Genomic DNA, 25,962 nt, shown 5'->3' with positions numbered 1-25,962 from the left:
CAAATGAAATATTTTGTTTTAAAAGTCTATTTTCTATTTTTAATATATTATATATTTATTATATTACTAATAATTATTATGTTATATTTCTAATGTTTATACTCTATCATTTATTTATAACATTATATATTAATTATATATTTAGGCATCATAAACATATTATAAATTATATATAAATCTTATAAATTTGTACAATAGACAAATGTTTTACAAACTATGCATAATATATGAATTTTAAATATATAATAAGCAAGTTGTATGTTATATACAATATATATTATATAACATATTTAAAGTATATATAATGATATATATTACATGCTATATATACAGTTATAAATATATAATACTCTTATAATTATAAAATAATAATATATAATATAAAACATGTTATTTTATATATTATATATGATTATAAATATATATTTTATAATTGGTACAATACATATTATAACCATAAATTATATAGCATATAATATATAATGTATGAAATGTTATATAAATATAAACATTATTTGAATAATATATAAATGATGTTTCTAATTATATATTTATATCATATCATATATATTATATTTATGTGGTACAAATATTATATGTTTATTTATATTATGGACTTCTTAAGTGGCACTAATGGTAAAGAACCTGCTCCCAATGAAGCAGATATAAACAACATGGGTTCAAGCCCTGCGTTAGGAAGATTCCCTGGAGAAGGGCATGGCACCCCCTCCAGTAATCTCACTTGGAGAATCCCAAGGACAGAAGAGGTCATAATATTATATATAAGTATGTAATTATACACTTCAGTTCAGTTCAGTTTAGTCGCTCAGTCGTGTCCGACTCTTTGCGACCCCACGAGTCACAGCACGCCAGGCCTCCCTGTCCATCACCAACTCCCGGAGTTCACTCAGACTCACGTCCATCGAGTCAGTGATGCCATCCAGCCATCTCATCCTCTGTCGCCCCCTTCTCCTCCTGCCCCCAATCCCTCCCAGCATCAGAGTCTTTTCCAACGAGTCAACTCTTCGCATGATGTGGCCAAAGTACTGGAGTTTCAGCTTTAGCATCATTCCTTCCAAAGAAATCCCAAGGCTGATCTCCTTCAGAATGGACTGGTTGGATCTCCTTGCAGTCCAAGGGACTCTCAAGAGTCTTCTCCAACACCACAGTTCAAAAGCATCAATTCTTCGGTGCTCAGCCTTCTTCACAGTCCAACTCTCACATCCATACATGACCACTGGAAAAACCATAGCCTTGACTAGACGGACCTTAGTCGGCAAAGTAATGTCTCTGCTTTTGAATATGCTATCTAGGTTGGTCATAACTTTTCTTCCAAGGAGTATGCATCTTTTAATTTCATGGCTGCAGTCACCATCAGCAGTGATTTTGGAGCCCCAAAAAATAGTCTGACCCTGTTTCTACTGTTTCCCCATCTATCTCCCAAGAAGTGATGGGACCGGATACCATGATCTTTGTTTTCTGAATGTTGAGCTTTAATAAGTATATAATTTATATACATAATACATAAATTTGTATTATAAAAACACATTTTGATATAAATAAGAGTTAACCATAGAGTAATCATGTAATAATACATGTTTTATTTTATAACCTCCTCTTTCAAATTAATTTTCCAGTTTGCTGTGATTCACACAGTCAAAGGTTTTAGTGTAGCCAATGAAGCAGAAGTAGATGTTTTCCCGGAATTCTCTTGCTTTTTCGATGATCCAGCGGATGTTGGCAATTTGATCTCTGGCTCCTCTGCCTTTTCTAAATCAGGTTTGTACATCTCTAAGTTCTTGGTTCATATACTGTTGAAGCCTAGCTTGGAGAATTTTGAGTATGACCTTGCTAGCATGTGCAATAAGTGTAATTGTGTGGTAGTTTGAACATTCTTTGGCATTGTCCTGCTTTGGGATTGGAATGAAAACACCTTTTCCAGTCCTTTGGCCACTGCTGAGTTTTCCAAATGTGAGGGCATATTGAGTACAGCACTTTAACAGCATCATGTTTTAGGATTTGAAATAGCTCAGCTGGAATTCTATCACCTCCACTAGCTCTGTTTGTACTGATTCTTCCTAATGTTTGGCTCTAAGTGAATGATCACACTATCATGCTTTTCCAGGTCATTAAGATCTTTTTTGTATAGACCTTCTGTGTATTCCTGCCACCTCTTCTTAATATCTTCTGCTTCTGTTAGGTCCATACCATTCTGTCCTTTATTGAGCCCAGCTTTCAAAGATTGTTCCCTCGGTATCTCTAATTTTCTTGAAGAGATCTTTAGTCTTTCCCATTCTGTTGTTTTCCTCTATTTTTTTTTGCATTGTTCATTGAGGAAGGCTTTCTTATCTCTGCTTGCTGTTCTTTGGAACTCTGCATTCAGATGGGTATATCTTTTGTTTTCTCCTTTGCCTTTTGCTTCTCTTCTTTTCTCAGTTATTTGTAAGGCCTCCTCAGACAACCCTTTTGCCTTTCTGCATTTCTTCTTGGGGATGGCTTTGACCACTGCCCCCTGTACAGTGTTATGAACCTCCATCAATAGTTCTTCAGGCATTCTGTCTATCAGATCTAATCCCTTGAATCTGTCTGTCACTTCCACTGTATAATCGTAAGGAATTTGATTTAGGTCATACATGAATGGCCTAGTGGTTTTCCCTACTTTCTTCAATTTAAGTTTGAATTCCACAATATGGAGTTCATGATCTGAGCTATAGTCAGCTCCAGGTCTTGTTTTGCTGATTATAGAATCTTTGAATGTCCTAATGTATAATATAAATATTATTTCTAATATATAAATGGCATTTATAATTATTTATATTATATATTTATGTATAAATATATAATGCCATGTTCTCTTCATATTTTCTTTGTTTTAGCTGGGTTAAACTCTAGTTTTCCTTTACTTACTCTAGTAAATATTTATTGACAGTCAGCCAAGTGACAGTCATTAGTTTCTTCACAAATTACTTCAGTAATCATCTATACAGCCTCTACTGTACTTACTAGGCACTGAGGGTAGACATGAACAGGTTGAAACAGTTTCTATTCTGAAGGAGTTTATAACTTAATGAGGACAATATACCTTAGATTCAAATTGATAGTGTGAGCATTGGAGGAAAAAGAGTGGGTGCCACAGAAATCCAACCTTGCCTGGAGACTGGATCTAAAATGAGCCCCTGTAACTTGGAAGATTTAGTCAGGTAAAAGGAAGATAGAGAGGGGCCATATTTTAGACATCGTGGTGGGGGTAGGGATCACCTTTCTTTCTTCTCTCCCTTCAGATACACAAACTTTAAGGGAAATATATCACTTAAATATATTTAAAAATCATACAATTCTGCTTTTAACGTATCAAAATTATGGTAAATTTTATAAGTTAGAAAAAGGGAAAATGTACTTGCAACAAAATTAGTTTTTTAAAAACATATAATTCTTTATCAAACTTTGTAGTTCAACCCAATAATTCACTTAATAATTTAAAAGGCAGTGTTATGATCATTTTAATTTGTAAGCATATCTTTGAATTCTAATCTATAGTACATAAAAATGATGAACAAAGTAGTCAGAGGACTAACTACCCTATTGGCAGATTACTTTAAAATTTAATTGTTATAAAATAGGAATTTTGAGCGTAAAAATCAATTTTTAAGGTGCATATAATAATAAGACTTGATTAATGACTTGTGGATAGTTTAGTTGAGCCTCTTTGTTTTGCAGACAAGAAAATGAGGGCCTAGAGCAGTCGGAGTGATATGTTGTCATACAGTTGGTAGCTGAACAAAGTCAGGACCATCAAACCAGATCTAATTTAATTTAACCAGTTTAAGTTGTCTTACTAGAATAAAATAATTGAAGGCATAATCAACATGCAACCTTGCCAGACTTTAATACATACCATGAGTCATTAGGACGGAACCTAGAATTCCTTTTTAATCAGATTTCCATTTCCACTGTCTACCCGCAAAGATGCATCTGAAAGACCACATAAACTAAGATACTTGTGCGACAACCAGGACAATGGAGGAATTACTGTCCAATGACACAAAAGTAGAACTTTCTTTTTAAAGACTTAAGCATACAACTTAGACACAAATGTAGATGTTCTTGAAATATCCTGAGAATTATAAGGATAAATTAAATTTACTTCACATAGTTGTTGTGGAAAACTTGTGAGTGCATTCTGGTGAAGCTCCAGCTTTTCAAGATGCTCCAAATGACCACTTATACAGGAGTTCTGGCTCAGGGCATCAACATCTCTTAGTTCATTTGCTGAAAGGTCTAACGATGTGATATAATCTCTCTCAGAAGGCAGGGAAGACATGCTCTCTGAATTCTTCATATGGGACTGGAATTTTGATGCTCCTTTTGTCAAAAACAAACAATGGAGATATAAGTAAGTAATTTAATTTTACTCAGTAAATGCTTATTGATCATCTACCAGCATCAGGTTCTCTTCAAGGCACTGGAATAGAAAACCAAACTATGAAACTTTTATTCCAGTATCAGACATGAAAGTAAATAATAAATATTAAATCAGGTAGTTTAAGTAGTATAAAAAACAACAGACCTAGAGAAGAACATTAAGAGTGGCACTGCTGGAGGGTTTTATTTACATTTTAGGAAAACAGCAGGAAGGATAAAAAGTGTCTGGTATAACATCATAAAAGCTTAAATTTTAAATTTATAGATGTGTTCCTTGGTGGCTCAGACGGTGAAGCATCTGCCTACAATGCGGGAGACCCAGGTTCAATTCCTGGGTTGGGAAGATCTCCTGGAGAAGGCAACCCACTCTAGTATTCTTGCTGGAAAATCCCATAGACAGTGGAGCCTGGTAGGCTACAGTCCATGGGGTCGCAAAGAGTGGGACACAACTGAGCGACTTCATTTCACTTTCACTTTTCTACAGAATGATTTCCGTGGAATCACTAGGTAAATAAAATTTGAGGTTATGTATGATAAAACACGTACCAAGAAAATCTGAATAATCAGAGGAAATTTACAAAGTGGTATATTCTGTTCAAAATATCTATTTATTTATGATTACTTTCAACTACTTACTGAGTGAATCATCTGATGAAAATATTTTTCTTTTTCTCTTTATTAAATCTTCATGATCAAAAATGGGTCCCTATTAAACAAATAAACATTTATAATAAAATTACCATCACTGTTTAGAGCAAAGAGAACATCTTCCTGGCTGATTCCTTGAGGAGTCACTATAAGATCACTGGGCTTCTCTTGTGGCTCAGTTGGTAGAGAATCCTCCTGCAGTGCAGGAGACCCTGGTTCAATCCCTGGGTCGGGAAGATCCCTTGGAGAAAGGAATGGCAACCCACTCTAATATTCTTGCCTGGGAAATCTCATGGACAGTGGAGCCAGGCGGGTTACAGTCCATAGGGGTTCAAGACTCGAACACAATTTAGTGACTAAGCCACTACCACTGTAAGATTATTATTAATAGCTAAAGTACTCATGGAACCAAGCCACACCATAAGACACAGACCTAGTCTGTGCTCCACCGACATGATGCTCTACAAAGAAAAAAGAATATAACTATTTCAAAGTGTACAGAGCACATATATGCCCCGGACATGCTCAGAAGTCTACAAACGTAAATTCAAAATAGCATATGCACACATGTATGCACAGACACACACACACGTGTGTGTGTGCGTGTGTATGCATATACATACATATATATATAGTGGCTCAGCTGGTAAAGAATCTGCCTGCAATATGAGAGACATGGGTTCAATACCTCGGTTAGGAAGATCCCCTGGAAAAGAGAAAGGCTACCCACTCCAGTATTCTGGCTGGGAGAATTCCATGGACTATATAGTCCGTGGGGTCGCAAAGAGTTGGACAGGACTGAGCAACTTTCACTTTCATATACATACAGAGAGAGCACTTTCACACATTAGGGAATTTCTGTATCTAGCTTTGACACACAATTTCAGTTATTAAAAGAATATCAAACAAAATATACAATATTTAAGTACAGTTTTTACAATATAACTTACCAATGAACTGGAATGTCTTTGCAAATTTGGTGAGCAACGCTGCAAGGCAGGATCTTGGTAAAATTCTCCTACGCTAATTGAATTTGATTTCTTTTTCACAAGAAATGAGCCTTCACTTCCTATTTTTAAACAATAATACAAAGGCAAGTAAAAAATGCTGACCTAATCATAAGATGCTAGCATCACCGTTCAATCACAAAACATTCTTAAGCACATTTTCATGAATGGAATTTACCCGATTCCTTTTGTAACATCTTTAAAGTAGAAAAGATAAACTATGCTGGCTTTTCATTTTCAAATTCAACATTTTTTTCATCCACAACTATTTACTGAATGGCTGTCACAAGACTAGAAGCTAAGTGCAGGATAAAGATAAACAAGAAAAGTAACCCAGGCCTTAAGCGAGCTCACAGTATGGCAGGAAAAAGTCAAGAAAAAAAAAAAAAGTAATATAGTTACAAGTGCTAAAATTAATACCTAGAAGCAGAGAAAGTTTATACATAAATCTGATCAGTGTTATTCTTTTCTGTTTCTCTGAATTTTTCTTAAAAATTTTTCAAATCTTGTTTTAAATATTGGAATCACACTTTAACACTCAGCAAGTTTAAGTACATTTTTATTTAATTACATATTGTGTAGTTTAATTCATGAAATTACATTAAAATAAATACAATGAGTTTAGCTGGCAGTATTGTTTTGAGAGAGAGGTGGGAATTGCTTTTAAAATTATAGACTTTCAAGAAAATAATGATCAAGGCTAAGTTATATCTTAAGGATAAATAATGTAGAGCCACTTTTGAGAACCATGTTATTTTAAATTCTACCACTCTTTATCTTTGAAGCATAAAAACTGTGTCAAAACAAATTGTAAAACTTACCTAACCAAAAATCAAGTCATTTTTGCAGCTGCATTTCTGATATTATCCTTTATTTAAAAACACTTAAAGAGAATTCTTCTTTCAGCCCTGATATAACAAACACTGAACTTAACCTCCCCACAACAAATAACTAGAAAGTTGGGCAATTTTTTAAAAAATAATTGGTTTCAGACATGAGCTTCCCAGTAGCTCAGTGGTAAAGAATCTGCCTGCCAAAGCAGGAGACGTGGGTTTGATCCCTGGGTTGGGAAGATCCCCTGAAGAAGGAAATGGCAACCTACTTCAGTATTATTGCCAGGGAAATCCCATGGACAAAGGAGCCTGGTGGGCTACAGTCCACGGGGTCACAAAAGAACAAGACACAACTTAGCTACTAAACAACAGGCTAACTTATAAGTGCTCTAGAATCAGTTGGATGCCCAAGGTTCCTTGACCAAACTTCCTTTGGGCTTCCCAGGTGGTGCCTGCCAGTGCAGGGGATGTAAAAGACACGGGTTCAAACCCTGGAGGAGGAAATGGCAACCCACTCCAGTATTCTTGCCTGGAAAAGTCCACGGACAGAGGAGCCTGGTGGGCTACAGCCCATGGGGTCACAGAGTCGGATACAACTGAGCGACTTACCACACGCACGCACGCACACACGCGCACGCACGCACACACACGCACGCAAGCACATACACACGCGCGCGCGCGCGCGCACACACACACACACACAGATATTGGGCTGCAGACAGTGTAGGACTGTGTAATCCCTGAAAGAATGAAAACAAATTATGTGAACCTTTTAGGCACCCTAGCTTCCTGCCTGTAGGCAATTTAAGGGCTATAGGCAGTGAAAAGGAATTTAAACAAAGTCCAGTAGCTTTCCTGAGATGAGGAAATGGAGATCAGTGTTCATGGAGATTAATTTAGATGGGAGTTCTAGGGCAGACTCATGGACAGAAAGGAAAACAAATGAAGCAAAAACCTGATTCTTTGAAAAAGATCAGTAAAATTGATAACTCTTAAGTGAGACTGAAAAAGGGAAAAAAAGAAAGACAAAAATTATCAATGTCAAGAATTAAAGATCAGATATCACTAATGATCATATAAGCATTAACAGGATAATAAGAGAATTATTATAATTATTATAAGTATCATTAAACAAACTGGTAACATATAAAGACGACAGATTTCTTGAAAGTTTCAAATTATAAAAACTGACAAAAGAAATAATAGAAAATCAAAATAACTGTAAATTGATTACATTTATAATTAAAAATATTCCCCCTCTGCACCAAAAATATATTCCTAACATACAAGGCTTTACTAATGAATTCTACTAAACATTTAAGAATAAGACCTCTCCTACAAAAAACCTTTCAGAAAACAGTGGAGTCAGGAGCAATTTTAAATTCATTTCAAGAAGTTAGCATTACTCTCATAGTTACAAGGAAACAAAAATACAGACCAATATCCTTCACAGATGCAATATCCTTAATGAAATTTTAGAAAATCAAATAATATTTTAAAAGAATAATACACCATAATCAAGCGATATGTATCCCAGAAAAACATGTTTGGTTTAACATGAGAAATCATGGTAATAAACTAAATAACAGAATACAGGGAGAAAATATGTCCATTGCAACAGATGCAAAAAAGCATTTTCCAGCACCCATTATGATAAAAAGTCTCAGCAAATTATTACTAGAAATGAGCTTCCTGAACTTGATGAAGAGTATCTATTAAAAAAAAAAAAAACGATAACATCATACTTAATGATGAGACACTGAATGCCTTCCCTCTAAGTTTGGAAACCAGGGAACAATGCCTACTCTTACCACTTCTATTCAACATAATACTAAAGATTTTAGCCAGTGCAACAGGACATGGAAACATTTTAAAAGACAGATTAGAATGGAAGAAATAAATCTTTTTTAGCAAATGGCATTATTGTGAACATCGAAAAAAATCTATGCAGTCAACAAAAAGCTATTAGAACTCATGAATTTTGCAAGCCCATATAATACATTAATGTACAAAGAAATCAACCACATATCTGTAAACCAGCAGTGAATGAATTATTGGAAATGAATTTAAAAACAATACTATTTACAATAGCATCAAAAAACATGCAATACAAAACGCTGGAGGTAGAAATTTAAATACAAATAAACAGAAATAAATACTACATTTATATCTCAGAAGACTCATTAAAACATCAGTTCTCTCATTTATTTATAGATTTAATCTAAAGCAATTTTTATTGATGTTAATTCAATACAATATTATTTATACATTAATTTTATATTAAATGTATATTTAATTCTAATAAAAATCCCAGCATAAAATTAATTGATTCAAAATATAATATATGGAAATGCAAAAAAGAACGAGTATAATAAGAACAATTTTTAAAAAGAATACCACCAGAGAACTTATACTACCAGATTTCAAGACCTGCTATTAAGTTAAAGTTGTCAAGAGAGTATGGCTTTGGATAATGATCTAAATCAATTGCACAGAATAAAGAATTCATAAATAGAACAACATCTATATGGTCAATTAAATTAGACAAACATGCCATTAACTCAACAAGGAAATAAAGTATATACAACAAATTATGTTAAAACAACTGAATATCTATGTGGAAAAAAGTAAATGTCAATTCTTCACTAGTACTTTATACCAAAATTAACTTAAAATGGATTATAGACCTAAAGGTAAAAGCTAAGATTTTCATACTTGTATAAGAAAACACAGGAGAAAATATTCACTAATTTGAGATAGGAAAAGATATCTTAAATGATATAAAAATAACACAAATCAAAAAAGAACAAAACTGAAACACCGCAGTTTTTAAAATTGAACAATTCTGCTCTTTGAAAAATATCAATAAAATAAAAAAGACAAGCTATAATTGATAGAAAATATTTATAGTTCATATATCTGTCAAAGGACTTCTGTTAAGAATATCTAGAGAACTCTTATAATAGCACAATAAGACAATAACACAACTAAAAATTAACAATGATCTGAACAAAAACTTTGCAAAAAAATATATGAATGGTCAGTAAGAACATGAAAATAATCTCAATATCAGTAGTTTCCAGGGAAATGAAAATTAAGCCCAAATGTGCTAGGACTACACCCTCAGTAGAATGGCTAAAGTTAAAGTGACATACAATACTAAATGATACAGTGTGATGAACATTTAGAGAAGCTAGAATTTTTGTATATTGTAATTTTGTATATTTGATGGGAGTATAATATGGTATAACCACTTCAGAAAACAGCCAGAGATAAATAGATATCCTATTTATATGAAAGTTGAGAAAATATTAATTTAGTGTACTGTGACAGAAAGCAGACCAGCAGTAGGGGGCAGGTTTTTTGGAAGAGGCATGTAAAGGGACTTTTTTGGATGACAGAAATGTTGCATAACTTAACAGTGGTAATGATTACATGGGTATATAAATGAAAATATACATTTAAAATGTGCATATTTTACTGTATGCTAATTACATCTCAATAAAGTTAGTTTTTAAAAATACTTGAACTTGAGACATTAAATTTTTGGAATAATCCTTACTTATCACCTTCTCAGATACGTTTATTCTGTCACCCAAAGTTTTCAATCATACTAATTATACTATTTTAAAAAATCACCTCACCCCATTTTTGCCAAACTGCATTATGTTAAATGTCAGCATTAATCACTGCCATTAATATCTTACCATGTCAATTTTTTATCTCATGAGTTATTAAAATATTATTTTTAATTCTAGTAAACATAAAAATATTTATAATATACTTCCTATTTGCAAGCACTCTCTCAGACACTTCACATACATTTTTTCCAAATTCCTATAAATAATCCTGGAAGGTTAGCAACACTACCTTTAATAAGGATAACAGGTTTACACAAACCACAAAAGGTTCTAGGCAGTGATGGAATATGAAATCCAATTCAAGTCTGAGTCAGTGTTTTCACTGCAATAGCCACCATTCACTGATTTGGGGGAGTACAATAACACTTAAAAGTGCAGATATATATTTTCTTCATTGCCTCAACTAATGGTTAAGAAACAGTAAGCATTAAGTAGTGAATATAGTTTTCCTCAAGTTTTTCTAAATGAAGTAAATCAGGTTTTTGTCTCAATTTCCATGGTTCTATGCCAGAGTGTGTGTGTGTGTATATATATATTAGAGCATAAAGCAAACAATTGTTTTGAAATAATCACCTTCACTATCCAGGTCATCACTTTGACCAAACACACTGTCAACGTAAGACTCAGGAATGAAGGTCCATTCATCAAATTTATCAACCATTTCTTCAGAAAAATTCCCATTGCTGCCTGAGCCAGCTCCTTCCTCCACAGAACTTTTCATCTGATGTCTGAGCACCATCCTTGCCAGGGTGGATCCTATATCTAAAAATAAAGATACATCAACAACTTCTTAGAAATCAGTAATTACACAAATATAAACATATCAAAGTTCCTTATATAGTTTCATACTGTTAAGAGAAATTTTTATTCTTACTTTCAAGTCACTTGACAATCATAACTTCTATCAAGTAGCAGGTAATAAACTTAAATTTTTTTAAAGTCATAAAAATTTACCCAAAGCTTTCATGCAGGTGACAAAACTGAGCCATTATAAAACTAACTTGACTCATGAAGGGGCCTGGACTTTGAAGCCTGACAGGCCCGTGTTCAAGTTACTTGCAAGCTGTACAGGCTGCCTTAGTGTCAGTATCCTAATTGGGAAGTACACACAGCACAGGATTACAGAAAAAGTTAAAGAAAATGATGCACATAAAGTTTTTAGAATAACACTGAGGACACAGAAGATAATAAATGATATGTTTATTTTTATAAACTATTTGAAAAGTGATTCATTCTACTAAGAAATCTGATAAGATTTCAAAACTAACTTGCTATTTTACTAAATTTTATATTAAGTGATATAATGAATACACAAGTTGACACAGTTCTCATTGTCCTAAATATATCCTGGAAATTTTCTTCAAATATTACTCTTATAGCTCACATTACAACATGTATACATAATTCAGTCAAGTACTACCTGGAAAATACTTTAAAGCTTTGAATTCAAAATGTTTTTTACTCAGACCAGCTGTCAAAAAATTTAAGGCTATGCCCTGCAATATTAGGAAAGACTTGTCAGTACTTGTAAACAATTTCATACAGAACCAAAAGAATACAGTGAATGTAAATCTCCCTTCATATCTTCAAAGGGTCCTCAATTCCCTTCCATTAGAAAACAAAGATTAAAGTTAAGCAGGTTGTTCGCATGAGACTGGCTGAAGTGAAAAACATGGAATCTAATCATCTCGCATTAGTTCCCAAGGTCCCCAAAGGCAATCAGAGAATCCATTTCTGGATTTTTTTTTCTGGACATACTATTCTCCTCCTGCCCAGTCTTTCACAGCAACGGGGGCTTTTCTAATGAGTCACCTTTTCACTCCAGGTGGGCAAAGTATTGGATCCTTATAATCAGTCCTTCCAGTGAATATTCAAGACTGATTTCCTTTAGGATTGACTGGTTTGATCTTGCACTCAAGCGTCTTCTCCAACAACACAGTCAAGAGCATCAAGTCTTTGACACTCAGCCTTCTTTATGGTCCAAATCTCACATCCATACATGACTACTGGAAAAACCATAGCTTTGACTAACAGACTTCTGTTGGAAAGTAATGTCTCTGCTTCTTATTTAATATTCTGCCTAGCTTTATCACAGCTTTTCTTCCAAGGAGCAAGTGTCTTTTAATTTCATGGCTGCAATCACCATATGCAGTGATCTTGGAGCCCAAGAAAATAGGCTGTTTCCATTGTTTTGCCATTTTTTGCCATGAAGTGATGGAACTGGATGCCATGATCTTTGTATTCTCAATGCTGAGTCTTAAGCCAACTTTTTCACTCTCCTTTTTCACCTTCATCAAGAGGCTCTTTTGTTTCTCTTTGCTTCCTGCCATAAAGGTGGTGTCATCTCTGAATCTAAGGGTATGGATATTTCTTCTGGCAATCTTGATTCCAGCATGTGCTTCAACAAGCCTGGAATTTCACATGATGTACTCTGCATATAAGTTAAATAAGCAGAGTGACAATATACAGTCTTGACATACTCCTTTCCCAACTTGGAACCAGTCCATTGTTCCATTTCCAATTCTAACCATTGCTTCTTCACCTGAATACAGATTTCCAGTAGGCAGGTAAGGTGGTCTGGTATTCCCTTCTCTTGAAGAATTTTCCACAGTTTGTTGTCATCCACACAGTCAAAGGTGTTCATGTATTCAATGATGCAGAAGTAGATGTTTTTCTGGAATTCTCTTGCATTTTTATGATCCAATGGATACTGGCAATTTGATCTCTGGTGCCTCTGCCTTTTCTAAATCCATCTTGAACATCTGGAAGTTCTCCGTTCATGTACTTTTGAAGTCTAGCTTGGAGAATTTCACCTGCTACATTGCTAGCAGGTGAAATGAGTGCAATTGCGCGGTAGCGGGAACCTTCTTTGGCATTGTCCTTCTTTGGGATTGGAAAGAAAACTGACCTTTTTCAGTCCTGTGGCCACTGCTGAGTTTTTCAAACTTGATGGCATATTGAGTAAAGCACTTTCACAACATCATCTTTTAGGATTTGAAATAGTTCAGCGGGAATTCCATCACCTCCACTAGTTTTGTTCATAGTGATGCTTCTTAAGGTCCACTTAACTTCGCACTCCAAGATGTCTGGCTCTAGGTGAGTGATCACACCATTGTGGTTATCTGGGTCATTAAGATCTTTTTTTTTTTTTTTTCTAGTTTTCCTGTGTATTCTTGCCACCTCTTCTTAATATCTTCTGCTTCTGTAGGTCAATACCATTTCTGTAGTTTATTGTGCCCATCTTTGCATGAAATGTTCCCTTGGTATCTCTTATTTTCTTGAAGAGATCTCTAGTCTTTCCTATTCTGTTGTTTTCCTCTTTCTTCACACTGATCACGGAAGAAGGTTTTCCTATCTTTTTTTGCTAGTCTTTGGAACTCTGCATTCACATGGATATATCTTTCCTTATCTCACTTGCCTTTCACTTCTCTTCTTTTCACAGCTATTTGTAAGGCCTCCTCAGATAATCACTGTTGTATTTCTTTTTCTTGAGGATAGTTTTGATCACTACCTCCTGTAAAATGTTACAAATCTGTGCATATTTCTTCAGGCACTCTGTTTATCAGATCTTATCCTTTGAATCTGTTTGTCACTTCCACTGTATAACTGTAAGGTATTTGATCTAGGTCATATCTGAATGGCCTAGTGGTTTCCCCTCTTTCTTCAATTTAGGTTCAAGTTTGGCAATAAGGAGTTCAAGATCTGACCCAGTCTTGTTTTTCCTGATTATATAGAGCTTCTCCACCTTTGGCTGCAAAGAGTATTATCAATCGGATTTCAGTATTGACCATGTGGTGATGTCCATGTGTAGAATCATCTCTTGCACTGTTGAAAGAGGAGTCTGCTATGACCCATATGTTCTCTTGGCAAGCCTCTGTTGCCTTTGCCCTGCTTCATTTTGTACTACAACGCTAAACTCGCCTGTTACTCCAGGTATCTCTTGACTTCCTACTTTTGCATCCCATTCCCCTATGATGAAAAGGACATCTTTTTTTGGTGTTAGTTCTAGAAGGTCTTGTAGGTTTTCATAGAACCATTCAACTTTAGCTTCTTCTGCACTGGTGTTTGGGCATAGACTTGGATTACTGTGATACTGAATGGTTTGCTGTGATTACTGTGATTACTGTGCTATTGAATGGTTTGGACAGCAAGGAGATCCAATCAGTCCATCCTAAAGGAAATCACTCCTGAATATTCATTGGAAGGACTGATGCTGAAGCTGAAGCTCCAATACTTTGGCCACCTGATGCGTAAAACTGACTCGCTGGAAAGGACCCTGATTTGGGGAACGATTGAAGCTGGGAGGAAAAGGGGATGAGAGAGGATGAGATGGTTGATGGCATCGCTGACACAATGGACATGAGTGTGAGTAAACTCCAGGAGTTGGTGATGGACAGGGAGGCCTGGCGTGCTACAGTCCATGGGGTTGCAGAGTCAGGGACTACTGAGCAACTGGACTGAAACTGAATGGTTTGCCTTGGAAATGAACAGAGATCATTCTGTCATTTTTGAAATTGCACCCAAGTACTGCATTTTGAACTTTCATTGACTTTGAGGGCTACTCTAGGGATTCTTGCCCACAGTAGTAGGTATAATGGTTAACTGAATTAAATTCACCCATTCCGGTCCATTTTAGTTCACTGATTCCTAAAATGTCAATTAAAAAAAAATTACATATACTTTATTAAAGTACATGGATGTACATTTAAAATATTAATGTTGTTCAGTCACTAGGTGATGTCACTTTTTGTGACCCCTTGAATTGCAGCACACCACACTTGCCTGTCCTTCACTATGTCCTATAGTTTGCTCAAACTCATGTCCATTAAGTCTGTGATGCCACCAGACTTAATTCTCCAGGCAAGAATACTGGAGTAGGTAACCATTTTCTTCTTCAGGGACTCAATTCAGGACTCAAACTTGGGTCTTCTGCATTGCAGGTGGATTTTTTACCATCTGAGCCACCAGGGAAGCCCCATAACACTAACAGATTTTGCCAAAGTTTCCTTACAAAAGGACAATTTGAATTTATATCAATAATGTATGACATGCCTGTTTCCACTTATGCTTATCAACATAATTTATAACCAAATTTTTCTATTTGAAATGCACTTGTAAAGATACTAATGATTAACTCACAACTTACTAGATACAAGACCTATATTAACTAGAAAACACATCCTTAAGTAAAATGCAAAGTATACTAACTTGAAAACCCAAAATACATATGTATATTTCTACACATATATTTTAATTCATATGCAATCCACAGAAAAAAATAATCTACATTGATTACCTATAGGTAAAACAGTAAGTTACTGTTATTTTCTTCCTTATGTTATTTAAGTTTTTCTATTTTTAAAGGCACATAGATTATTTTATAATAAAAACTAAAATACTTAACAAAGAAAGGTAACCTCACAGAAATATCTCAGTTATGATTTATCTTTATAAAATATGGATTTGCTGGGTCATAAGGAACTTAAGTATAATGTCAATTTCAAGTATTTCATGATCAAAAAAAAAGCTAAGCCTTCACAATATTTTTGCCTTAAGTTGTACCAAATGGAACGAAAACTAAAGGATTAGTGATTTTTAAAAATACTACTAAAATTAAGCCTTCGATAGAAGTTTCTCGGAAATCCTTACTTGTCTCTTTTCTTAAATAAGATGTCTTATCTGGAAATAAAGGACCAAGCCAGGAAGGGTCAATTTTTCCCATACAAAATCCTCCAAGACAGATGCTACTATTGGCCAGATCCAGGGCAAGCCTCCTCAAGAGTAAGCTGATTATTTCGCTGTTGCCTTTCCCAATGCTGATTGTCAGAGCTTTCCGAACATCTTGCTCACGAGATCCACTATTCAGTAACAATTCTACCAGTTTGGGACTGCTTGCTTTCTCACATACCTATTAAAGAAAAAGAGAAGGTAAGCATATATATATTTTAAAAAATCATTTTTCCTTTATAATACTGATAATCAAACTTGGTGTGACTTTCCCCTACATCTTTAAATTTTCAGTTCAGTTGCTCAGTTGTGTCTGACTCTTTGCAACCCCACTGACGTCAGGTTTCCCTGTCCGTCACCAACTCCCGGAGCTTGCTCAGACTCATGTACATTGAGCTGGTGTTGCCATCCAACCATCTCATCCTCTGTCAACCCCTTCTCCACTGTCTACAATTTTTCCCAGCATCAGGGTCTTTTCCAATGAATCAGTTCTTCTCTCAGGTAGCCAGAGTATTGAAGCTTCAGCATCAGTCCTTCCAATGAATATTCAGGACTGATTTCCTTTAGGATTGACTAGTTTGATCTCCGTTGCTGTCCAAGGGGCTCTCAAGAATCTTCTCCAACACTTAGGTCAAAAGCAGCAATTCTTCAGCACTCAGCTTTCTTTATGATACAACTCTCATATCCATACATGACTACTGGAAAGACCACAGCTTTGACTATATGGACCTTTGTCGGTAATGTCTCTGCTTTTTAATATGCTGTCTATGTTGGTCATAGCTTTTCTTCCAAGGAGCAAGCATCTTTTAATTTCATGGCTGCAATCACCATCTGTGGTGATCTTGGAGCCCAAGAAAAGAAAGTCTGTCACTGTTTCCATTGTTTCCCCATCTATTTGCCATGAAGTGATGAGACTGGATACCATTATCTTAGTTTTTTGAAAGTTGACTCTTTCATTGGCTTTTTCACTCTCCTTTTTCACTTTCATCAAGAGGCTCTGTCGTTCTTCTTCAATTTCTGGTCTTTAAATTTAGAATCAAACAAAATAAGGCAAAACTCTTTCTTGAAGTAAAATTAGGAAAATAAAATAAGATTAGCACCATAAATATCAGAGCAGCATAAATTAAATCTGCCATGTGAGAGCCCATTACCATGAAGAAGACAACATGATATGAAGTAAAACTCATAGGCTTGAAGTCAAAATACCTGAGGCTCCATCAATTTACACATTTCTCACACTTTCTAGACTTGTTTGCTTATTTGATGATATCTGGGAAACTGATACCTTAACATAGCAAATGCTACTTCATTTACTTGGCAAATGCCTCTCCTTCATTTGTGATATAGAATAACTAAGTGTACATATAAATATTAAATTCACCAATGTCACATGCAAAGGACAGTCATCACTCAGTGGATTTCCAGGACAAGAATTTGAATTTCTACAAAGATATATGTTGCCTCTCAGTTTTCTACCTTACTCTGAAAGTTATGTTTTCAAAGCATGTCCTCAAAGTGGGTTAACATGGTAACTGCTACAAAAACTAGAATGACCACAGTAAGCAGAGAAAAGCCTTAGCAACCTGCAGCATAGCACACTGGCCCAACCCCAACTAAAGCTTCTGAAAGGCAATGGAATCTAACATTATTAACTACAAGAATGAAATCATAAGTAATAAAATTATGATGTCAGGTACTGTGCTACCTTCTGTAAACACAAGATCTCCAATTATTTTTTAAAAACTCTATGCCATAAAAAGTATTACTCCCATTTTATAGATGAATATTTAGGAAAAATATGTGATTTGTCCAAAATCTTAGAGCTACTTAATAATACACTTGGATTTGAAATCACATCTGCAGATTCCAAAGCTTGTGGTCCTTTCACAACCTAATATTAATGATTTAAAAAAGAAATATATATCTATTTAGGTTTTCTGCCTATTTTTTAACTGAGTGATTTGTTTTGTGATATTAAGCTTCATGAGCTGTTTTTGTAAATTTTAGAAAAATGGACAGAAGACCTAAATAGACATTTCTCCAATGAAAACATACAGGCAGTCAAGAGATACATGAAAAGATGTTCAGTATGTTTAATATAGAAATGCAAAGCAAAACTACAATGAGTTATCACCTCACAACAGTCAGAATGGCTATCATCAAAAAATCCACAGAAGATGACTTCCCTGGTGGTTAAGGGGTTCAGTGGTTAGGAATTCACCTGCCAAGGTAGGGGATGTGGGTTTGATCCTTGGTCCAGAAGATTCCACAAGCCTTGCAACTAAGCTCATGCACCCCAACTACTAAAGCTTACATGCCCTAGAGCTCATGCTCTGCAACCAAAGAAGCCACCACTACATTAAGTCCACACACCCCAACTAGAGAGTAGCCACCACTTGCTGTAAGTAGAAAAAGCCTATGTGCAGCAACAAAGGCAGCCAAAATAAATAAATAAATATATATATATATATATACATATATATATTTTTTTAATCCACAAACAATAAATGCTGGAGAGAGTATGGAGAGAAGGGAACCCTCTTACATTGTTGGTGGGAATGTAAATTGGTGCAGGCACTGTGGAAAATAGTATAGAGGTTCCTTAAAAAACTAAAAATAGAGCTACCATATGATCCTGCAATTCCACTCTTAGGCATAAACCCAGAGAAAAACGTGGTCCAAAAGGATATATGCATCCCAAAGTTCATTGCAGCACTGTTTACAGTAGTCAAAACGTGGAAGCAACAAAAATGTCAATCAACAGAGAAGTGGATAAAGAAGCTGTGGTACATATATATGTTTGAATATTGCTCAGCCATTAAAAAGAACAAAATAATGCCATTTGCAGTAACATGAATGGAGAAAGAGAAATATTGTATAATATCAGTATATGCAGAATCCCCAAAAAGTAATACAAATGAACTTATTTACAAAACAGAAACAGACTCATAGACTTGAGAATAAATTTACAGTTACCTGGGGAGGAGGAATAATTAGGGAGTTTGGTATTGCCTGTATATATTGCTATAGTACTTAAATAACCAAAAAGAATCTACCATATTAAAAAAAAAAACATGGAGAAGCAATGTGAGAATGATACAGACAAGATGAGATTAGACATGTATTGATAATTCTTGACAATAACTGATGGATTTGTAGGGATTTATTACACTACTCCTTCCACTTTGGTGTATGTTCAAAATTTTATATAATAAAGAAAGTTTAAAAAAATAAAAATTAGTTTAAAAAGAAGTGATTTTTTTAATTTTTTTTAAGGAAGGAGCAGAGATTAATCAGAGGTGATGGTTCCTGTGGGCCAAAACCTGTTTCTTCCCATCCCTCTAACCACCAGAAAAGCCATGGTGGGACCTAGAGACTGGCACCATCCAATGTGGTCTACTGTGTGCCTAGTCACTCAGTTGTGTCTGACTCTTTGCGACCCCATAGACTGTGGCTCGCCAGGCTTCCCTGTCCATGGGAATTCTCCAGCAAGAATACTGGAGTGGATTGCCATGCCCTTCCCAAACCAGGGATCGAACCCAGGTCTCCCACACTGCAGGCAGATTCTTTACAGTCTGAGCCACCAAGGAAGCCCAATGTGGTCTATTAAGCAACTTGAAATTTGCTGTAAGCATCAAATGAGCTGTAAGAGTAAAATACTCACTGGATTTTGAAGACCTGGTATTTTAAAATGTAAAATATCTCATTAATAATCCTTATACTGATCACACGTTGAATAGTTTGGATATATCACAAACTCATTTAATAATATTGTGAAAGTATTGATTAAATTAAATATATCATTAAAAGTCTAAATAAATAAAAGGAAAGATCTTAATATTCAGGGTACCAGGTCAGGGGCAAAAGTTGGTTGAGGGAAATTCCCGAATTCTTCAGAATTAACGTGTGTCCAAACATATTTGGGGGCTCCATAATCACTGCAGATGGTGACTGCAGCCATGAAATTAAAAAGTGCTTGCTCCTTGGAAGAAAAGCTATGTCCAACCTAGACAGTATATTAAAAAGCAGAGACATTACTTTTACCAACAAAGGTCCATCTAGTCAAAGCTGTGGTTTTTCCAGCAGTCATGTATGGATATGAGAGTTGGACTATAAAGAAAGCTGAGTGCCAAAGAATTGATGCTTTTGAACTGTGGTGTTAGAGAAGACTCTTGAAAGTCCCTTGAACTGCAAGGAGATCCAACAGGTCAATCCTAAAGGAAATCAGTCCTGAATACTCATTGGAAGGATTGATGCTGAAGCTGAAACTCTAATATTTTGGCCACTTGATACAAAGAACTGACTCATTTGAAAAGACCAAGATGCTGGGAAAGATTGAAGGCGGGAAGAGAAGGGGATGACAGAGGATGAGATACTTGGATGGCATAACCAACTCAATGTGCATGAATGTGAGCAAGCTCTGGGAGTTAGTGATGGACAGGGAAGCCTTGCATGCTGCAGTCCATGGGGTCACCAACAGTCAGACACGACTGAGTGACTGAACTGAACAAGAAGTTTGAGGGGACAGTGCTCTGGTTTGATGGAATCAGCTAAATGCCCATCAGCCTTCAGGAACACCCCTATCTTCAATCTGTTCTCCCAAAAACCACTATAGTACTTTTCTAGTCTAGATATAATCAAGTCATTGTACTATTTTAAAATCTTCTAAAACCTTTTGCTCCAGGACACTCCCTCAAATACAACATGCAATTTTTCAAACCTCATTTATGCTGCTTCTATTGCCTCCAATGTCTAATTTTGTTCTTCATCCAGGAAAAAAAAAAAATTATTCTTGAAGGAATAGCTTTAAAGTCTCTTGCACTAAATCCTTGCTATAACCTCCCAGGCTACACACCCTTCCTCCTCAGGAGTCCATCCCATTTTGTTTAACACAGCACTTAGCACATTGAACCAGACATGTTTATCTGTTTGATAACTAGAATGAAAGGCATTGATGCTACTGCAATTCAATTTGTACCTCTGTAACCTAGCATAATGCCTACAGAATATATTTAACTTAGAGAACTACTAAAATCCACAGGAGTCTGGCAGGCTACAGTCCATGGGGTCGCAGAGAGTCAGACACAACTTAGTGACTGAAAAACAACAAAAAATCCACTAAGGGCCCACAGGAAATTTGAAAGAAAGGAAGGAAGGGAAGGAGAGGCTAAAAAAACCTCAATCATAAATGCCTTCTCTTGGAGTCCAGAAAAGTTTTATCTCTAAATTATGAGATTTACTGCCTACCTTCTATTAAGGTGATTTATGGTTTACTCCCTTATCTTCCAAGTGACACTTTGAAACTATCTTGAAGCAGGACACCCCTGTTAGATTCTTTAAGCAGTGTGCTTTCCACAGAGAAGATGCTCAATAGATTTTAATAGCAGAATTTTCCTTGGGGGACCCAAACTATCCAAGATGATTTCTGACATATAGTGACATGAAAAGTAAAAGTGAAAGTCACTCAGTCGTGTCCGATTCTTTGCGACCCCATGGACTATACAGTCCATGGAATTCTGGAGTGGGTAGGTAGCCTTTCCCTTCTCCAGCGGATCTTCCTAATCCAGGGATCGAACCCAGGATGAACAGAGAAATATTTGTCTTTTATACCAGATAAAAGAATAAAATAAAATTAGGAAAATAATTCACGAGAGGGAAAAAAAACTGCTCAGATACCTTGGTGCTCAAACAGTAAAAGAATCTGCCTGCAATGTCAGAGACGAAGGTTTGAGCCCTAGATCAGGAAGATCCCCTGGAGAAGGAAATGGAAACCCACTCCAGTATTCTTGTCTGGAGAATTCCATGTAACCCTGGAGGGCTACAGTCCACGGGGTCTCAAAAAGTTGGACATGACTAAGAGATCAACACTTTCATACACAGTTCTGTATTTTAATAATGGGGATAATTCAAATATATATAATCAAAGTACAACTTAATATCTTTTCCCATCTTCTCTCTCATACTCTAATTTATAAATAATGCAGCTTACAATCAAAGCCAATTACTTTAAGCTAGCATTCAAGAATGAATGTACAACTCTCTCCCCTACCACCACCACTATCATGAATCTGTTATGTAAACAAGAGACTAAAGCAGGCACAAGAGAGGCAGATTTTCCACTACTTACCTGGAAAGTTAAAGTTAGTCCTCAGGCAAGTTACTTAATCTTTCTGTGCCTCAATTCCTCACATGCCTAATAAGATAAACCCCACTCCAGTATTCTTGCCTGGAAAATCCCATGGGTGGAGGGGCCTGGTAGGCTGCAGTCCATGGGGTCGCTAAGAGTCGGACACGACTGAGCGACTTCACTTTGACTTTTCACTTTCATGCATTGGAGAAGGAGATGGCAACCCACGCCCGTGTTCTTGCCTGGAGAATCCCAGGGATGCGGGAGCCTGGTGGGCTGCCGTCTGTGGGGTCGCACAGAGTCGGACACGACTGAAGCGACTTAGCAACAGCAGTAGCAAGAGTACTCCTAAGGTTGTTGTCAGGATTTTACTAAGTAAAGGACTCTGAGCAGGGCCCAGGTGGCAATGAATACCACAGAAGAGCTTGCTATTATTTTTATTCAGAATTCATTATACTTGCTCTTCCCACCATGACCTGATAAGTCTTATTTTCATGTCTCTATTCATGCATTTTCATACCCAATATTAATCCTCCCAAAGCCTAACAAGATTAACGCCACCCTGAATAATGCAACACTGGTACCTGGCTAAGTCTTGACTATGCTACTTTGAACAAAATAAGGTGTGTTCAAACAGTCTACTCACAAAAATCAATGTTTACTATTTGTTAGATATAAATAATCTCTGACAATCAGGATAAATTCTTTACATTTAAAGATCTGATTTTAAGAAGAAAAGATATAAATAAGCACATTAAGTTCAAAAGAATTTGGGAAGAAGAAAATAAAAAGCCTTTTGTACAGAAAGATTTGAATAAATTGGGAGAAAAGTAGAAAGCAGTCCCTGAGCAGAATGTAGAGTAACTGTACCTAAGGGCTTTTAGGTGTGTTGTTTTCCTACGAAAGACCTGGAGGAAGCTCCTTTTCAGTTCTCTGGCATATCCAAGTAACATTAACACAATGATCTGAACATCACACAAAAGAAATACAATAAAAAATTAAATTATTGAAGGAAATGATTCAACTACTTTTAATAACAGAGAAGCAACTATTTTCAATGTCGCCTGCTTAGATGAAATTTGACTAAATTTAAATAATTTGATTATGTATTTGGTTTTAATGAATAACTTAACTGTGCATGAAAATGAGTTACATGTTCAATTTCTTTTTATGTAGATTGCTAAGTAGTACTACCTTAATCTTACGGTTGACAAATTGATTTGAACACATAGGTGAGTGGAAAATTAAATAAAGTGAGGCTTTAGAAGTAAATTATTGAAAAACACAGCACTCTGTTGGTTATTTAAGAATGCACATTGAGTTCAGTTCTGTTCAGTCACTTGGTCGTGTCTGACTCTTGGCAACCCCATGGACTGCAGCACACCAAGCTTCCCTGTCTATTACCAACTCCCAGAGCTTACTCAAACTTGTGTCCATCGAGTCAGTGATGCCATCCAACCATCTCATCCTCTGTTGTCCCCTTCCTCTCCCACCTTCAATCTTTCCCAGCATCAGGGTCTTTTCCAATGAGTCAGCTCTTCACATCAGGTGGCCAAAGTATTGGAGCTTCAGCTTAAGTATCAGTCCTTCGAGTGAATATTCAGGACTGATATCCTTTAGGATGGACTGGTTGGATCTCCTTGAAGTCTAAGGGACTCTCAAGAGTCTTCTCCAACACCACAGTTCAAATGCATCAATTCTTTGGTGATCAGCTTTCTTTATAGTCCAACCCTCACATCTATACATGACTACTGGAAAAACCATGCCATTGACTAGACAGACCTTTGTTGGCAAAGTAATGTCTCTGCTTTTTAATATGCTGCCTAGGTTGATCGTAGCTTTCTTCCAAGGAGCAAGCATCTTTTAATTTCATGGCTGCAGTCACCATCTGCAGTGACTTTGGAGCCCCAAAATCTAAAGTCTCTCACTGTTTTCATTGTTTCCCCATCTATTCGCCATGAAGTGATGGGCCAGATGCCATGATCTTAGGTTTCTGAATGCTGAGTTTTAAGCCAACTTCTTCACTCTCCTCTCACTTTCATCAAAAGGCTCTTTAGTTCTTTTTTGCTTTCTGCCATAAGGGTGGTGTCATCTGCATATCTGAGTTTATTGATATTTCTCCCAGCAATCTTGATTCCAGCTGTGCTTCATCCAGTCAATAAGGCATACTAAATCACTACATAATTGCTTTGTTGGAAATATTATTATTTAGAAAATATACATAGGGCTACCTGAATACTACTGCAAACTCTAAAATTTATATGGTGAAGACAAACTGGAAATGATATGTAATGTACTCTGATACTTAATTCAGTTTCTACTGTATATACAACAGTGAGTTAGATATCCTGAATGATACACAGATGAACACTGTATATCTCTACCTTCACACAACTCAGAAACTATAAAGAAGTGTACAAAAATTGTCATGGATTTACACAGCAAGTAAATCTTTATTTTGTATGGAGGTCAGGAAGTGTGGGAAGAGCTTTATTGAGGACAAATAATTTGGTTTATATTTTGAAGGCAGAGCAGAAGAATTACATAGATGTGTTTGCGCAGTACATGAGGGAAAGGAGAGAAGGAAGGCACAACCACAGTGCCACGCTACCGCAGGATGGCCCATAGCAGGGCTGTCAATGTGAACAGGCCCCAGAGTGTGCAGTGCACAGGCTACGAGGCCACCTGTGGTCACCCTGAAGGCAGAACTTTCTAGACAGAGAAGTTGAAAACAGAAAGAAAATACTTAAAAGGTGAATCGAAACAAAAGATAACTGTGTGGTGTGTTCCTGGAGAGTGATTCACACAGAGATGCACAGTAGGAGACACATTTAAAAGTTATTTATCATCTTAACAAAGTAGGTAAACATGTAAAGGGAATGATTAGACGATAATGCCTAAAGCAATACCCTATTTCTGAAACTCTATGAATCTAAACCCTACTACAAATTACAAGCACTTGGGCCATAAACTGATAAATTCTGTAATGAAGAATCATATGATGTAGGTAAGAGCTATACAATAGCAGGGTCATAGAATAAAAGACAAAAGTGAATCTTTGAATATTTACCTGACAAATCAAAGAAGTCGCTTCTTTTGCTTGATTGGCGTCTGCTCCCAACAGAAGCAGGCATTCAACCATGATGCTGTTATTCTGATCACATGCTTTCTCCAGCATCACACTTTTTAACTCATTATCAACAGCCAATTTTGCAAAGCACTTGCAACAAAGGTTTAGAAACTAAAAAGAATGGAAATGAGGATTAGAGTCAGCGAAATGTGTAACAGTTAGAATACATGTAAAAAACATTGTACCTGTTGATCCTTTTGCTCCATGATACTGGAGGACAACTGATGGAATATTACTGAATCAAAGGAGTAATCCACCAGTAGCTTGGAAAAAGACACTGACAATTCCAGTATCGTCAAGACTGTCTGAAACCCCTGAAAGTGTGACAAAATTAATAATAACAAGGTAATTATGGACAAAAAAGAATAAACAAATGATACAAAAGAGAGACTGTATGCAGTACTTAAAACTTGGGGTGTTCACTTAG

The 25,962-nt window shown here is 36.0% G+C and overlaps 1 protein-coding gene across 2 annotated transcripts in view; it reads right to left on the bottom strand.

Annotated features, from left to right (window-relative positions):
- Positions 1 to 25,962, bottom strand: part of LRRK2 (leucine rich repeat kinase 2) — a 223,726-nt gene that overhangs the window by 132,438 nt on the left and 65,326 nt on the right. For both annotated transcript variants that reach the window (XM_040233495.1, XM_040233496.1), the window contains exons 17-23: positions 25,721 to 25,849; positions 25,476 to 25,646; positions 16,201 to 16,459; positions 11,125 to 11,313; positions 6,021 to 6,139; positions 5,059 to 5,128; positions 4,145 to 4,362 (exon numbers count right to left, since the gene is read on the bottom strand). In XM_040233495.1, coding sequence (XP_040089429.1) covers positions 4,145 to 4,362; positions 5,059 to 5,128; positions 6,021 to 6,139; positions 11,125 to 11,313; positions 16,201 to 16,459; positions 25,476 to 25,646; positions 25,721 to 25,849 — 1,155 coding nt within the window. The remainder of the gene's footprint in view (positions 1 to 4,144; positions 4,363 to 5,058; positions 5,129 to 6,020; positions 6,140 to 11,124; positions 11,314 to 16,200; positions 16,460 to 25,475; positions 25,647 to 25,720; positions 25,850 to 25,962) is intronic.

The sequence above is a fragment of the Oryx dammah genome, unplaced genomic scaffold (assembly GCF_014754425.2).
Source record: "Oryx dammah isolate SB20612 unplaced genomic scaffold, SCBI_Odam_1.1 HiC_scaffold_29, whole genome shotgun sequence".
Taxonomy (NCBI): domain Eukaryota; kingdom Metazoa; phylum Chordata; class Mammalia; order Artiodactyla; family Bovidae; genus Oryx; species Oryx dammah.
This window is presented reverse-complemented; position numbering and strand designations above follow the sequence as displayed.